Source organism: Carlito syrichta, unplaced genomic scaffold (assembly GCF_000164805.1).
Source record: "Carlito syrichta isolate Samal-C Ts95f unplaced genomic scaffold, Tarsius_syrichta-2.0.1 Scaffold63326, whole genome shotgun sequence".
NCBI lineage: Eukaryota > Metazoa > Chordata > Mammalia > Primates > Tarsiidae > Carlito > Carlito syrichta.
Genome location: NW_007007422.1, coordinates 150,034 through 167,289, shown reverse-complemented (window position 1 = coordinate 167,289; position 17,256 = coordinate 150,034). Strand labels below are relative to the sequence as shown.

The 17,256-nt window shown below is 42.8% G+C and overlaps 1 protein-coding gene across 1 annotated transcript in view; it reads right to left on the bottom strand.

The window, feature by feature from the left end:
- LOC103252389 (lysine-specific demethylase 4E-like) overlaps nucleotides 1-15,990 on the bottom strand; it is a 34,016-nt gene extending 18,026 nt beyond the window's left edge. The window contains exons 1-4 of the mRNA XM_021708634.1: nucleotides 14,154-15,990; nucleotides 2,563-2,612; nucleotides 1,389-1,938; nucleotides 601-713 (exon numbers count right to left, since the gene is read on the bottom strand). Coding sequence (XP_021564309.1) covers nucleotides 601-713; nucleotides 1,389-1,938; nucleotides 2,563-2,612; nucleotides 14,154-15,987 — 2,547 coding nt within the window. The 5' untranslated portion in view covers nucleotides 15,988-15,990. The remainder of the gene's footprint in view (nucleotides 1-600; nucleotides 714-1,388; nucleotides 1,939-2,562; nucleotides 2,613-14,153) is intronic.
- Nucleotides 15,991-17,256: the final 1,266 nt, after the last annotated feature.

Here is a 17,256-nt window from a genome sequence, read left to right as displayed (position 1 = left end):
ACCCTATGCTATTATCTCCAAGTTAACCTGCCCAAGTTTACAGCTAGTCAGTGGAGGAGCTGAGATTTGAACCCACACAGCATGGCTCTAACCAAATGCTATGCCACCTCTTCACCCAGCAAATTCCACCTCCAGACCAAGAAGCCCTTGCGTTCCATAGCTCCACTCAGTTCCCTTGGTATCCCAAATGTCTGGCATACAGCAGATAATTACTAAATGTGTTCTGAATTTAATGGAAATTTGTGTAGCAGACATTTCCATGACTTCTTCACATGGATGTGCTATCTCCCTGAGTTATCCATGAGATCCTCAAGAAGAAAGAACCAGGTCACTTGTTTTCTTCACAGGCACACAATCGCAATGCAAAATGAGGTGTGGGAACATACTGCCAGCTCTAGGCGTGCAGCTGGGGGAAAATTCATTTTAGATTTAAAATGTCTTAAATATGTATAATTTACATCTTGTTCACATGCCTGATCTCATAGGGCCTGATATCAACAGGTGAAATAGGCGGGAGGATGTGGAGATTGGGAAAATAGACACAGGTTGCTGCGAAGCGCCCCTTGGAGGCAAGCCCAGTCCCAGTCCCCGCTGCCCCACCGGGCCCAGGAGCCAGAACATGGAGGACACGAGGATGCTGGCCCTAGATCGGATGGCGAAGCGCTCGACGCCCTGGCAGCGAGAACTGGCCGAGATCTCAGAGCTGGAAGCATCTGAACGCGATCACCAAACCACGGGCTGTGAATGAAGCTTCTGAAACCCAGCCTCCTGTTCAGTGGTGTAGTCCTGGGCAGCTGTGGCCATCAGCAAAGGGAGGGCTGTGGGTCAGCTCCTCCCCAGAAGCCGCAGATTTGAGAGATTGGTGAAAGGTCAAAGGGGAGCCTGGCAGGGTGTTCCGAAGAGGAGGCCGACTGAGCAGAGATGAGTCAGGTTGTTCACCTTGGCCTCTGGGGGGCCTCTAAGAGTGTTTGGTCACCGTAATCAGGTGGGACACAGCACCAGGAGAGGTGACATGATTTTCAAGTGGTTTGATAACATAGACACGAAGAGTCAGGAAAAAATGGTTTGTCCTTCCCATCAGTTGAAGGTAGTCAACGTTTCCCTACTATTTGCAACCATCCCGTTTCATTTCTAACCATCTATACGTTTATTTTATTGTTCTAACTCACCCCAACTTCAGACCGAATTTACTCAATGTCGTGTGCAGTAGAGGGAAAGATTTCCAGGCTAGGGTGGGTGCTGCAGAAGAGAGGCTTTCCCCAGTAGAAAGGGCAGTGAATTTCTAGACCCTAAAAGACCTGCCCTATCTAACCAGCTGGATGGTCTTCCAAAACTCTCTGAGCCTTCATCTCCTCGCCTATAAAATGGAGATGAAAATGCTCACCTACCCATTCGCCAATAAATGCCACGGCAAAGACACGCGCCCAAGTCTGTGAGCGAATCGTCCGCGGATCTGAACCGTCCACGTCTCTGTCGCGCATGCTCCTCAGCACTCCGGAAACGAGCCAGACACTGCAGATGGCAGCGCCAAAATGTAGGCATCAGGGGGTGGTTCTCGCAGCGAACCTCGCAGTGGAGTGAAGTGAAGGCTCGAAGGTCGCGAGCTCTTATGGTAGCTTCGACCGGCTGCAACTCCGAGGACGCAGTGGGATGGATCCGAACCCCGGTTTCTTGGCCCACGGCACGGGAGGCGTGGGGACCGGCCTTCCCGGCCCTGCCCCTCGCGGTGGCCGCCCAGTGCTCTGCCCCCGCCGCTCCACCGGACCCGGGAGCCACCTCGCCCACCTGCACTCCACCAGCCAGGGGGCGCGCGGCGCGGAAGGCGGAGGACAAGAGGACGCGGTGGCGGGCGCTGGACCCGGTGGCGAAGCGCCCGGCGCCCTGGCAGCGCTGCGGGTCTTCACGTGGGAATCCACCGCCAGCCCCGTGGGCGGGAGTCTCGGCATGGAAGAGCTCGTATCACTAAAGCCGGCCTGGCTTCCTCCTGGCTCGTGAGCCGGACTGCCCGCAGCCGGCTAGGGCGAGGAGCTGCCCCGCGCCCCTCCCCGCCCCCGAGCGCGGGGTCCATGGTGGTGCTGTGCGGGCGGGGCGGGGAGGGACAGTGGGAACCCAGGCGCCGCGCGCGGCGTCAAAACATGATATGCCGGAGGCTTTCAAACATTCTTTTGACAAGACTCACAATAAAAAAAGTTTCATTAAATAATCCTTATGTTTATGATTGTCACTATATCTTCATATTTCTGTTGTTTTACTTTAATTCACTTTTTAAAAAACAAGTCATTGCTGCGAACCCACGAAATTGTTGCTACGACCCGGACATGACTCATGATCTGGAGTTTGGAAAGAATTATAAATCATGTGGAGGATGTCGATCTTTTAAGGGTAGTGACACATTCCTTTAGCTTCCTGGGCAGAAATTGGTAGATTGAAGAACGAATGAAAAGAAAAGAAAACTACAGTTGCACCATTCCAGCTGAGAGATGGTAACTTGGACTAGGATGGTAGTGGCAGAGATGGGATCAGAGCAGCAACTCAGGACCAGGGCCTTTACTTACATCTTACCATGTCATCTATTTCCTCAGTGTGCCGCTCAAGAAATGGAGGACCAGAGCCTGTTGAGGTTTGCACAGCCAGTGAGTACTGAACCAGATTTCAACCAGATTTCTCTGATTTCCCTAGCTTGGCCTTTCTTCTAAGTCATACCAACTGCAAAATGAGATGTTAAAGAGTAGGAGACATATTTTCAAGAGAACACATTCTGGAACTTAAGAACAAATTTCTTATAGGGTTTAATGCCTGAAAATATTGACTGGTTTTGGTCCTAGAAACATCACCTAAATTTCTATCTTAATTTTTAAAAAAAGAAGACACATTTAGGGTGATGTCCACAGAAGATGCTAGAACTGAAACCCCCTTTGATCTGGGTGATGACCCTGGCCATCTGATACGATTATCTCAGTCAAGTCTTCTCATCTTTGTTGGCTTCAGTCAAATCATTTTACACAGATGATGCCTCTCCTGGGATGCTGGGAGAATTAAGTCTTGTAGGATTTTTTATAAGATTAATGATATATGTTCCTCAATGTCAACTTATGTTGTCAACCACAAAGAACTATATAAATACAATTGAACAATTAGAAATCAATCCCTCTCTTCTCTGTGCCATTTAAACAAGTCAACCACAAAGAACTATATAAATACAATTGAACAATTAGAAATCAATCCCTCTCTTCTCTGTGCCATTTAAACAAGGTACTTATCATGTTAGGATATTAATGATTCCTGTGTCTGTCTTCTCTACTAAATCATGTACTCCTTGGGACAAGGATGATTGGTATCTCCTTAGCCTCTGGATCCCAGTGGCTATCACAGAGTCTGGAGTGATTAGATGTCAAATATGGTGATGATGTTGTATTTTAACAAATGCAGAAAATATGACAATAAATTATTGACCTTTGTGATTGAAGTATTTACAGGACTTTAATTCAGTTTCTCAAAATTTCTTGATTCCCTGACCCCCTACCTTTGATAAGTATAAATATGGCTGCCACTTCTCCCCACCCCTGTGGCAGATTCTAGTTTTCTGCCAGCCCTCTGTGAGTGACTGACACACACATATACTGAACATTTGCAATCTCATAGCCAGGATGATTTTGTGTACTTTATTTTCCTTGACTTATGGAACAAGACAATAGAGGTTATTTTTATGTACTTGCCTTTAAAGATAAAATTACATTGAACTTACTTTTGCAAAGTACAAATGTCCTCACCTAAAGATTCTGGAACAAACAACAGGGTGCTTTGATCGATATAAAGTATTTTCTAACTGTTCATTCCAGGGGAAAACTGTTGTTAGACACTTCTGTGTGTGCCATAATTTACCACTATTGCTCCATTTGGTCACCTCTAGTCCCTTTTCTTCTTCACTGACCCTCTCACGGGAAAGAAGCTTTCAAACCAGATCCTGTCAGGTCTCTGCACTCACACTCAGCCAATCCTAGCATCGGTCAATAGCCTTCAGCAAAGGCCAGAAAAGAAAAAGTAATGGATGATGTGGAATAAAATGATGTTTGATGTGCACTCCTGTGGTTGGTTGTCCCAAGTTGTTTGAAAATATAAGCCCAGCTAGAAACTTCTTCCCCTAGATCAGTGGATAATTGCATTTCACTATCACACCTTCAACCAAGCTATCCTCAACCCTCATGCCCAATTTTGATCCTGTCATCCCTTTCAATCCACTCTTCAGCTGGGGTCACTTGCTGACATAAATTCGACGATGTCACCATGCCTTTGCAGCCCTTTAGTCACTCTCCATTCACCTCAGCATGCAGCCTGACTCCCTAGCTGACTCCCATGACCCCAGGGAAACAGCACCTCCCTCTAGGGCCTCCTCTGTCACCACTCCTACTTCACCCCAAGCTCTAAACAGCATTCAGCTTCTTGCAATTTCTAGAACATGCAGTGCTCTCCCTTGTCCTTGAATCTTTGCATCATAAACTACTTCTGTTGGTCTGGAATTCTTGCCACCCATTCCCATTCCTTCACCACTTTCATCTAGCCTTTTTTTTTTCTTTTAAAAATGTGGGGTACAGGCCAGGCACAGTGGCTCAAGCCTGTAATCCCAGCACTTTGGGAGGCCAAGGTGAGGGGATTGCCTGAACCCACGGCTTCAAGAACAGCCTGGGTTCCTTGGAGAGATCTCATCTCTACAAGAAATCAAAAAAATTAGCTGGGCGTGGTAGCACTCACCTATAGTTCTGGCTACTTGGAAAACTGAGGCAGAAGGATCGCCTGAGCCCAGCAGGTTGACACTGGGGTGGCCATGAGCATGCCACGTGACGGAGTGAGACTCTAACTCAAAAAGAAAAAAGATGTGGGGTACAATTCAGGATTAGGTATACAAGTGGTCATCATACAGGCAAGGTTTGGGCCTCTCTCTGGTCCCCACGTTGCCCGGTTTGAGATAAGGTATCGTTGTGCTCCCCGCCTTTTTTTAAAAATCTGACTAATCATCACTTTCCCAAACACCCACCTTCCTGACAGGCATGCCCTCAACTTCACCTCCTCTTGCCCTCTGCCTTCTAATGGTGCCTACTAAGCCCAGTTCATAATTGCTACCTTTCCCCTTAGTCATAGTCATAGTACCTGCTATACAGTGATCATCCAATACAGTGAGTAGATGAAGCAAAGAAAAAAAAATCCTCTTCTATGAAACTTTATTTGAGTTCTTATTGCTCTAATCCATTCATTCTCAGAATGTTTTTAGAATGTCTACCTTGATCCAGCAATGGTGCTAGATGCTGGGTATTTTCAGGGGAATCAAAGCTTAGCCTGATTCCTGTTCCCACGGCATTCATGCCAGCACCTCTCAGTGCCATGTCGGCCACCAGAAGAGAAGACAGAAGTTAACTGATCCTTTGCAAGCTGCTCTGCCTTAGACCAGGGAAGGGCAATGCAGGGGACCTTCATGCAGCCCGTGAATTCTGTAACATTGAGTTCATGCTAGATCCAGCTCCAATACAGTGCGAGACTGACACAGACCTTTGCATCACACAACTTGGAGTAGGGAAGACAGACTGAAAAGCGGTTACAATACAGTGTGAGCAATGCTCTAATAAGGGAGGTACTATGTGTTATGGTATGGAGAAGGATAACCTAGGCTAATCCAAAAGAAGCTCTGGAAAGACAGGGAATGGTGTAAAATCATAATTAATAGATTTGTTGAAAATTGTGTTACAAACAAGAATAATAATTAATTTCTAATGTCCTGAAGCTACTTCTTAGGCTCTCTTCTCTATGGATTCTCTAGAATTTATAAGAAATTGATAAATAATGAGGAAGTTAATCCAATTTGGATTACCAGGAACCGTGAGGAAGCTGAGGAGGGGCACCGATTTGGGTTAGAATGCCTGATCTGTTTTTCTAATGATGACCAAACCAAAGAAAGCCTGCCTGGCTCAGCCCACAGATGGGAGGCACTAAGTGGTTTACCAAGTCAAGAGAGTTGCTGATGTAGAAGCAGCAGGAGATTGAGCCATGCTTACCTGAAAGTGTGGACAGAGCTGTCTTCTTTCTAACAAGCTAAACTTTGAGTGGTATTTAAAAGTAGCATCAGTTGTTTAATGGGTTTCGAGATGCAGATTGGCAGGATGAAAAAGCTCTTGAGATCTCTTTCACAATAATGTGAATATACTTAACACTTTAAATGGCTGAAATGGTAAATTTCTAGGCCCGGCTTGGTGGCTCAGCCTGTAATCCCAGCAATTTGGGAGGCTGAGGCAAGTGGATTGCCTGAACCCGCGGGTTTGAGACCAACCCGGGTAACTTGGCAAGACCTCATCTCGGCAATAAATTTAAAAAAAAAAAAATAGCTGGGCCTGTAGTTCTGGCTACTTGGAAGGTTGAGTTGGAAGGATCACCTGAGCCCAGCAGGTCAACACTGGGGTTGCCATGAGTATGCCACTGCACTCCAGCCTGAGCCACAGAGTGAGACTCCAATTCAAAAAAAGATTTATTTACATGTTGAACATTTACTATTATTATTAGTGCTGATAAAAATAACCCCCAACCACAAATAACCTTAGAATTCTCTCAGCTTTAATTACAGTATCTCTCCCCGCAAAAAAGAAAAATCAAATAACTGCCGTAGAGTCTACCTTCTTAATTCTTCGCACAAAATACACTCAAAAGGGGAGCCATCCCTAAGACTAAAACTTTTATCTCCCTGACCCAGCTCCTCTAATTTCATACAGGAAACACCTAACAACCTTATAAAGTAATCTGGGAGCTCCACATGAGAGATGGGCTACACAGGTCAGAAAGCTGAGGAAAGAAATCAACTTATTTGGGGAACTTAACGTCTAAAAATGTCAGTCTGTGTCTTCTAAATAAACAGAGACCTTTTTTCCTTGGTTGAGCCTTTCCTCTTCTTTTCTGTAACAAAGGAGCAGAAACCAAATGTCAGGTAAACAAAAAAAGATGCAAGGAAGACAAATCCTACAGAAGCCTCAGGTAAGGTCTTTTCTCCCCCATATTTTAGGAAGAATTGCATGTACCTGGAGTAGATCAAAGCTTACAGAGAACTCAACTAGTACTGTCTAACTAAAGATATTTATACCTCCATATGACCCTGTGTATCTGAACTATATTTTCTTTTCAGAATGTAAGGAAATACAGTTTGGATGCTGATTTAGGAACTCCAGAAATTTAAAGCAGACACCTTATTTTATCATTATTATCCTACTTCCAATTGTTACTCCTTATTTTATAAAAGAAAAGAAAATGTTTTGTGTTGACTTAGAAGTCATTTTTATTGATTATATTCTATTCAAACCAGAACCTCAGAGTTGGGCTTGTTTAGTCTTCTTATATTCAATTCTGTTTGTTTCAGTAAATATTTACTGGGACAACTAGATATCTACATGCAAAAGAATGAGTCTGAACTCCTACTACAACCATATACAAAAATAAACTCAAAATGAATCAAAGACCTAAATGTAAGAGCTAAAAGTATAAAACTCTTAAAAGAAAACAGAGGTAATTCTTAGTGACCTTGGGGATTAGGCAATGGTTTTTTAGATAGAACACAAAAGTACTAGCAACAAAGGAAAAAAAAGGTAAATTGTATGTTTTCTACCACATTAAAAAAGTGGGAAAAAGTAATATTAGACAACTTCAGATATCACAGAAGAAGCACAAATGTGTCGACACACACACTCTTCTCTCCCCTCCCCCACACCACTCGTCTACACTAAAAGATACCTGGCCCATAGAGCTACCAAGCACTTCTGGGATGTTCAACTGTCTTTTGAGTGTTTGCCCATATGTTAGAGGATTATGCCAGGCAGAAATGACTTTCTTTCTTTTTTTTTTTAAATGTATTTTAAAGATGTGGGATACAATTCAGGAAGAAATGACTTTCAATCCTTTCATGCAGACAAATATCTAGAATAATTTTTCTGAAACTTTTATTTGGTTTTCCATATCTATAGGAAGAAGAGTGTCATGGTTATGAGCTTGGGATCTGGAACCAGACTACCTAGGTATCCTAGCTTTCCTTACTGGCTGTGATCGTAAGCAAATTGTTTAACCTCTCTGTGTCCCGGTTTCCTTTTCTAAAAAATGAGGATAAGTGGCTCACGCCTATGATCTCAGCAATTTGGGTGTCCAAAGCAGGAGGATCACCTGAGCCCAGAAGTTCAAGACCAGCCTAGGCATCATAACGAGACCTTGTCTCTACAAAAAAAATAAAAAAATCAGCCAGGCTTGGTGGCACATGCCTGTAGTCCCAGCTATCTGGAAGGCTGAGGCAGGGGGATCACTTGAACCCAGGAGTTTGAGGCTACAGTGAGCCATGATCATGCCACTGCACTCTGGGAGTAACAGAGTGAGAGGCCAACTCAAATAATAATAATAATGATAATAATAATAAATAAAAGTAAATAATATTAAATTCAGCTGAAGTTTGGAAACCACTGTAAATTTAGTAAGTATACAGTGCAGAACAATTCACAGGAAGAGTTCCTTTTTACTGCTCAAAATAGCACAAATGGAAACAATCCAGATGTCCATCAGTAGAAACTCCATCATGACATACGCATAAGTAAAATACTATGCAGTAGCAAATATAAACTTCAGCTACATGTAACAATACAAAGAATCTTATAATATTGGGCAAAAAAATAAGTACACACATTACTGCCACAGCTGCCAAATGAGAAACTTACCACCAGTTCCCCCACCTTAGCCTTAGGAAGTCTACATTCAGAATGTAAACGTGTGGCCTGCCACAGGTCTCATGGGAGCCCACCTAAGCTCACAACATGATTTTATTTATATAAAACTCCAAAACAAAACTAAAAGCAATATTTTTAGAAATGCAATTAGAGATGATAAAACTTTTAAAATTCAAGAAAATGTGGTTTTTTGTTGGTTTTTTTTTAGAGACAGAGTCTCACTGTGTCACCCAGGTCAGAGTACAGTGGCATGATCATAATTCACTGTGGCCTCAACCTTCTAGACTAAAGCAATCCTCCTGCCTCAGCCTCCCAAGTAGCTGGGACTACTGATGAGTACCAATATGCCCAACTTATATATATGTGTGTGTGTGTGTGTGTGTGTGTGTGTGTGTGTGTGTGTGTATATATATATTTGTATTTTTTTGTAGAGACGAGCTTTCACTATGCTGCCCCAGCTGGTCTTGAACTTCTGGGTTCAAGCGATCCTCCAGCCTCACCCTCCCAAAGTGCTGGGATTTAGGCATGAGCCACCATGCTGGGCTAGAAATTGGTAATTTTAAAGGCAAGAATGTAAGTTATAATTGGAAATGGATGAATAGGGAGATATGCAGTTCATATGGTTTGTTTGTTTTTTTTTGAGCCGGAGTCTCATTCTGTCGCCCAGACTGGAGTGCAGTGGCCACTCCCGGCCACTGCAGCCTTGACCTGCTGGGCTCCTGTGATCCTTCCGCCTCAGCCTTACAAGTAGCTGGAACTACAGGCAAGCGCTACCACACCCGGCTAATTTTTTTTATTTATTGTAGAGATGAGGTCTCACCAAGTTGCCCGGGCGGGTCTCGAACCCGCGGGCTCAGGCAATCCACTCACCTCAGCCTCCCAAGGCGCGGGATTACAGCCTGAGCCACCGAGCCCGGCTATATGGTATTTTTTTAAAGCAATACAAGGTGTTTGCTTTATAAGTACACACTGTGCCACACTTTTCTGTATGTACATTTTAGTATAAATTTTTGAAGCTCAAAATTAAGAAATTAGGCTGAGATCAATAAGGAAGTGCAAATTTCTCAGAATACATTAAAATGGCAATGGTTAATATTAAACAGGTATTCTTGATTTGGAAAAAGTATCTTAAAATCTAGATATAGATTTTCTATAACAAAACATGAAAAATAATCTGTATATCAAACCAACAGTCACAGTCAGGTGTGATGGCTCACACCTGTAATCCCAGCACTTTGGGAGGTGGAGACAAGAGGATTGCCTGAGCCCAGGGGTTTGTGACCAGCCTGGACAATTTGATGAATCCTCGTGTCTACGATAAATCAAAAAAATTAACCAGGTGTAGTAGCGCACACTCGTGGTTCCAGCTACTTAGAAGGCTGAAGCAGAAGGATCACCTGAGCCCAGCAGGTTGAGGTTGTGGTGGTTGTGAGCGTGCCACTGCACTCTCCAGACTGGGAGACAGAATGAGACTCTGACAAAAAAAACCTAACAGTCGGCCATTGCCTTACTAGACTCTGGTGTGGCCATGTGCTCTTTGAGCTATGACTTTTGCCATGCTTCCTGACTTTGGCCCCCTTCCCTGTCTTGGGGAGGTGAATTTCCTCTTTCTTTCTCACTCTCTCTCTATTTTACCTTTTAAATAAACTATATTTTCTACTCTTAAAAAAAAATTAACAGTCACTATCACATCTAATGAGGAAACACTTAATGCTTTCTTCTTTATGTTAGTAATAAAATAAAGCTTCTTGCTATCCAGCAAATTATTTAACATTGTTCTGAAAGTTCTAGAAACTCTTTATTTTCCTTCCTCAATTTCTCCCTCCCCCAGGAGGAGATAATGGACCCTCATCCACGTAGCATTCCAAGCCAATAAGTGAAAAATTTTTAATTCTGCTCTTTCATTATCCCCCTATTTCTAATATATTACATATCTTGTTGGATCTAAGACCAATATATTTCCTGAATATGTCCATTTATGTCCATTTCCAATGCCACTACCTTAGTCTAAGCAATTGTTGTCTTTTTTGTCTGGATTATTGCAAGAAACTCACACCTTTGACTCTTGACCACATACAATCCATTCTGCACTCAGCCCTCATGGCAATCTTTCTAAAACATAAAACAGTGTGATTATTAGGTCAGTTGGCTAGTTCAGTTGGTTACACCATGGTGCTAATAAAATGTAAACAGGTCATGTTACACTTCTGCATGGGTCCATGTCCTCTGCATGCCAAGTAAAGATGGTCTTTCACATGCTAAAGTACAGACAGCATGTGTTGACACTTTCGAAGAATATTCCACATTTCTGCTCCAACAGGTACAAAACTTTTCCCAGGTTTCAAAGTTTTCAACATTTAAGGAGCCGCTGATTTTAATTCCACATGTTGGTAGCATGTATAAGATGTTCTTTTATATATATATAAGATGTTCTATAAATACTTTTGCTCCAAATCTTCAAACTCCAGCTATACCTGGGTCGAATACCTATTTTCCTCCCAAAATTGGCAATGCTCCTCCACCTCCAGGGGATTGCTTGCCTTTTTTTTTTGGCCACTATTTAGTAAATACCTCCCCTCCCTTTGTCCCCTGCTGGACAGAAATAGCTACTACAGTGCCATATAGACATCCTGATTTTCCATTTCTCAGACAGTACTGCTTTGTGTGTGTCTTTGGATTTCATGGCGTTTTCTATTTGTAAAATATCTAAACTTTTTCATGACCAAAAGAAATGTCATTATTACCTGTATAATGTCACTTGTATACTTAATCCTGAATTGTACCCCACATCTTTAAAATAAAATATTTTTTAAAATAGAAATGTTGTTATTGTAGAATTTAGATTCTAGATGCCACAGCCCACAGGATGCCACAGTTTTTAACTAATAACCAAACTCTTAAGTCCCAGGGTCTATTCTGGATATAGCTGAAGTTGCTTGAGATATATATGAAAACACTATCATACAAAATGTAACTACTAACTACAATAACCACAAAACATGGGAGGCATCTGTCACAGACCACCACCAATTCTAACTTGAACACTTTAAGCAAATAAGGTTTAAAATATCCTCACCTTGCCAATTAATTCAAGAATCTGATCCTGGAGTCAGTGGTTTCTACACATAGGAGATAGGATTTTTAAAGCTGATAATTCAGACAAAAATATTAGTGAAGATAGATATGATCAAAAGAATAATTTCTATCAGTCCCAATATAATCTCATTATCACCAGATCATAGACTCCAAATTGTTCTTTATTATTGCTAGTAAGCCTCAGTTTGTTATCATCTCACTAAAGAAAATTATTTGGAGTAGAAATATTTTTTAAGACCTGAACATGAAAATATTTTTAAAATATTTTAAAATATTTTTTAAAACCCCGTACATACTCCAGTAGTCTGAAATGGTAACCACTTCTTGCCTTGTAGTAATAATAAAGTAAGTGTCCCTTAAGTTTTCCATATCCTTATGTTTGTCCGTTTTTTTCGATCTTGGACTAAGTAAGGTAACTTGAATCTTCCCTACTTTTTTTTTTTTTTTTGAGTCAGGTTCTCACTCTGTGACCCAGACAAGTACAGTGGCATGATCATGGCTCACCACAACCTCAAACTCCTGGGCTCAAGCAATTCTCCCACCTCAGCATCCCAAGTAGCTAGGACTGCAGGCATGTGCCACTACACCCAGCTAATTTTTAATTTTTTTTGTAGAGACCAGGACTTACTATATTGCCCATGCTGGTCTTAAACACCTAGACTCAAGAAAACCCTCTCACCCCAGCCTACCAAAGTGCAGGGATTATAAGCATGAGTCACTGCACCTGGCAAATTTTCCTATGTTTAATGTGTTTTTTTCAACTTGTCTTTTATCTACTATAATTTATGTTTAATCAAACTTATGTAAATATTTGTGACTGTTGTATTTTTATTGTGAAAGTTAGCCTTCAGTATTGTAAAGAGCCCTTCTGTGTACTTTTGGTCTCAATTATAGTTGGTCTGATGCTAAGATCAGTGACTCCTGTTTTCTTTTTATTTGTATTTTGATTGGTATCTTTTTGTCCATTCTTTTATTTAATCATTTTTCTAAAGCATTTTTTTGTATATCTTTTATAATAATTCTGGCATTTAAAAAGTGTTAAAGATATTCCTTTATTTGCAGATATACACTAGAGACAGCAAATTTAACAAACATTTATTAGTTACAAAATATCTGAGGCCAAAACTGACTGACAGACTCTATTGGTCAAAAGGCCTAGTTTCTGCATGAGCAGTGGTTGGTGGTGGCCTGGGAGGCAAGGCATGTTGCTCTTGAAGCATTGTGTGGAAACCTCGACCTCACTGGAGCTGTAGTAATGTCTAGTAGAAGCTCAGAGGTCCAGGTGCAACTTGGGGATGACACAGGGGTTCAATCAGATTCTCAGCATCACCCAATGTTGGCCCAAATTATTGTGGAGACTAGAGACATACCATCGCAGAAACAAGCACTTCCTTGGCTGGGCTCGGTGGCTCAGCCTGTAATCCCAGCACTTTAGGAGGCTGAGGTGAGTGGATTGCCTGAGCCTGTGGGTTCGAGACCAGCCCAGGCAACTTGGCAGGAGCTCATCTCTACAATAAATTTAAAATTAGCCGGGCATGGTGGCGCATGCCTATAGTTCCGGCTACTTGGAAGCGTGAGGTGGAAGGATCACCTGAGCCCAGCAGGTCGATGCTGGGGTGGCTGGCTGTGAACCTGGGCGATGGAGAAAAAGAAAGAAAGAAAGACAGAAAGAAAGAAAGAAAGACAGAAAGAAAGAAAGAAAGAAAGAAAGAAAGAAAGAAAGAAAGAAAGAAAGAAAGAAAGAAAGACAGAAAGAAAGAAAGAAAGAAAGAAAGAAAGAAAGAAAGAAAGAAAGAAAGAAAGAAAGAAAGAAAGAAAGAAAGAAAGAAGCACTTTCCATGGAATCTAGGCCATGGTAAAGGCCAAAGGCACATCAGTGATCAAGAGTGAGACGAGAGGTCCTGAGAGGAACCACAGTATCCTATGACAGCCTATGGGGTGGGTAGGTCCATTTCTGTGACCATTGGGAGCCCTGATTGTCATAGTAGAAGACAGCATCTGACAACCTTGGAAATGTGTCAGTTCTTGGAGGTAAAGAATCTTCACTGGGGACAAGCCTAAGAGAAGATTGTGTTCACCTGGGGCCTTCTGTGATTCCTGGGGCTGAGATCAGTCACAATCACATTTGGCAATATATTCAATAGCCCTGACTTGAGTATTAAGACCATTCATTGGAGGCAAATATCTCCAAATTCAGAGGTGCAGCTCCATCTAGGTTTAGCCTCAGGGGGTCACAGTCACAGTTTCTTTCTTTCTTTCTTTCTTTCTTTCTTTCTTTCTTTCTTTCTTTCTTTCTTTCTTTCTTTCTTTCAGTCAGAGCACAAAGAGGTCTGGCCACTTCAGCTTCATATGGCATCATAGAAGCATAGGAATGGTCCATCCTTACATACTGGGCCAGGTTCCCTGGGTCAGTGTACTCCCAAGCAGCAACCCTGGAGAATTTTTTCAAAGGCACAGTGACTTTGGAAGGAATCAGGGGATCAATGTCAGGGAGATTTAGTGTAATTCTCTCCAGGGATAGCAGGCATGGCCCAGGGTGCATCGGATTGTCAGGATCCAATGGGGGCCCCAAGAATTGAAGATCAGGGGGACAGCAGCAGCCAGAAGCCTTGGGAGGATGCTGGAGCCCAGGGCTCAGAGGACAAGGCTTGTCTAATGTTCCATCCACAGGCAGAGACTGGGGCTTAGAGCCCATGGCTGTCCTCCCAGTCCCCACCAAAAGGCATCTCTTGGTTGCAGCCCAGACATTTGTCTCCTGAGTCCCCAGTTTTCGAGGATGACGACCATGACCACGGCCACCAACACGGCCACAACCATGTTTGCCAGTGGAGGGGAGAGGAACCCGGGCTGATGAACCCAGGGTCAGTGACTGTGTCAATCTGTAATCAGGAAAGCTATGGGTGGTAGCTACAGGCACAGTATCAGCATTGCAATTCTCCAGGAGATGATGGTGTCCTGGGAGCACCAAAGCTCTATGGTGGGTCCTACGGACAGCTGACACAGACTGCGGGGGACACCAGCCTGTGAGTGTGGGGAGACGCCTCAGGTCTAGCATTGCTCTCTGGAGAGTCTGAACTTCTCTCCAGGTGCTCAGTTCCTGACGGGCCAGTGCCCTGGCATCCCTGGGGTCCACAGTCGCCTGGTCCTGCCCACGTTTCCACAGCTCATACCGCTCAGGTTGCAGGATGCGCACAAACACATCCATGGAAAAGGTCACTCTGGCCTCCCCGCAGCTACACTGCGAGGCCACTTTGCCATAATCAATCCATCGTGCGGTCGCGAAATTGATGGCCTCCGCACAGTTGAAGCCATGGTTGAAACCAGCGTGGTAGCCATAGGGAAATGTCACCATGAACTCTCCGGCCTCCTGAGTCATGCAACTGAAGGGAATCCCATTCTTCTTGAGGACAGTGGGCGAGATGAGGGCCACCTTGTGCCTCAGGAAGGCCTCACAGCCCCGGGAAATGCCCGGGAAAAGCTCCCTGGCCAGGCGCTCCAGGCGCTGACCGTGTTCTGGGGGCACTGCATACCAAGTTTTGGGCTCCCCAAAGTGCAGGTAGTTGATGCTGTAAAGGTCCATGTCCTCCGTGTGCCAAGCAAAGGTGGTCTCCCACATGCCAAAGTACAGGTAGGGTGTGTTGACACCCTCGATGACAGTTCCACATTCCTGCTCCAGCAAGTCCAAAATTGTTCCTAGGTGTCCAAGGTTCCACTGTTTAGTGTTTTCATCAAATAAGGAACCATTGATGTCAGCTCCATAAATTGGTGAATCATAGGGGCGGTTCTTCCAGTATTTTCTCTCCAAATCTTCAAAATTCAGGTGTGATGGAGTCTGATATTTTTTACTGTTTGCCAAGCATCGATACTTCCCCACGGTCATGGTTTTTTTCTTTTTATGGTATTGAGTAAACACACCTGCCCGCCCATAGGCCACCTGTTGGAGGGGAGTGACTACTAAGATGTCATCGATATCATCATAAGTCTCTCTGGCTTTCCATTCCTTTGGTGGAATGACCTTGGCTAGGCCCGCTCGATGTGCACCTTGGGATTCCATGTAAGCAACATATTTGTTGAAATCTGTAAATTCTTCCATGGTTGGGCAAAAAGTCATGATTGTCCAACTTGGGTTCTGGGTGCTAGAGTGCTTATACTTCATGGTTACAATAGAATAAGCAGCAGATTCCCAAGTCCTTAGATGTGTCCTAGATACCTGAGAGGGCTAGGGAGTATTTTCTTCCCCTCTTTATTTTTAAAAATGCTTTGGTTTTTCTGTGAGGTAGTAACTCAGACTTGAACTTATAAACAAATTCAATACCTTTCCAGGCTTGCTGACTCACCAGGAGGACACCTCTCTAGGCAGCCTTTTTTGCCCAAAGGAAATAGAGTATTACCCAGTGGGGCAGGCACCCCAACTTGAGTCCCGGCTCTGCCTGGAGCTCTGTGAGATTCCTCAATTGAGGGTATCACTGTCTCTGAAGTCTCTCCTGATTCTTAGGCTTAGGTGCAAGAGTAGCTTCTAATTCCACTGTACCTGAAGATCTCTTCCAGGAAGTCAAAGCGTTAAATCTAACCCTTCCAAAAAATTAAAGAATATTTTAAAAGAAGCATATTACAAAAGAAACAGGGCAAATCATAAAACAGAAAAAAGGGGTCTTCTAATTAAACTAAAAAATAAACAAGTCTGATAATGAATGAATTGCATAGCACTCAACTCAAGAAACTGGGTGAATTAACATCAAGGAAAAATTAAAGAAAATAAATATACAAGCAGAAACAATTGCAAAGGAAAGCATAACATGCAATAAGGATGATGACACAGACTGATTTTTCAAAAAGATAGAAGTAAAAAAAACCACAGGCAGGAAGAGAAAAGAAAGTACAAATAAATCACATTATGATAAAATAAGGAACATAGCTAAAAACCCAGTTGAGATATTTTTAAATTATAACTGAAACTTATAAACAATGGGTGCTAGTTATTTTCTCCAAAGCACAAATATCCAAAAGTGTTCCAACAGAGAAATAAAATTATCTACCTTCCAGCAGAAACTCCCAATTCCAGATGAAAATACTCTAGGTCCTGGAGAGCAGGTTTCCTCTTGGTAGCTAAGCCCCAAATGAAGACCCAGGTTCCAGTGATCCTGGCTTTATACTTGAACAACATCCTAATCAAATCAGTACCCAGTTAATGTAATCACAGGGCTAAGTTCCTAGTTTGATCTTCCACTCCACCCATGCCCCTCTCTTTTATTTTAAATTTTAAACCAATCTTAAAACAGCTAAAGTGGTTGAAAAAAATCAAGTCATAAAAAAAGGAAATATCCTGACAAATATTAAACAAAAGAAACCTAAGGCAGCAATATTAATAACAAATATATTTATAGGGTCAAAGAAGCCCATTTTATAGTTATTGAAAAGAAAATTT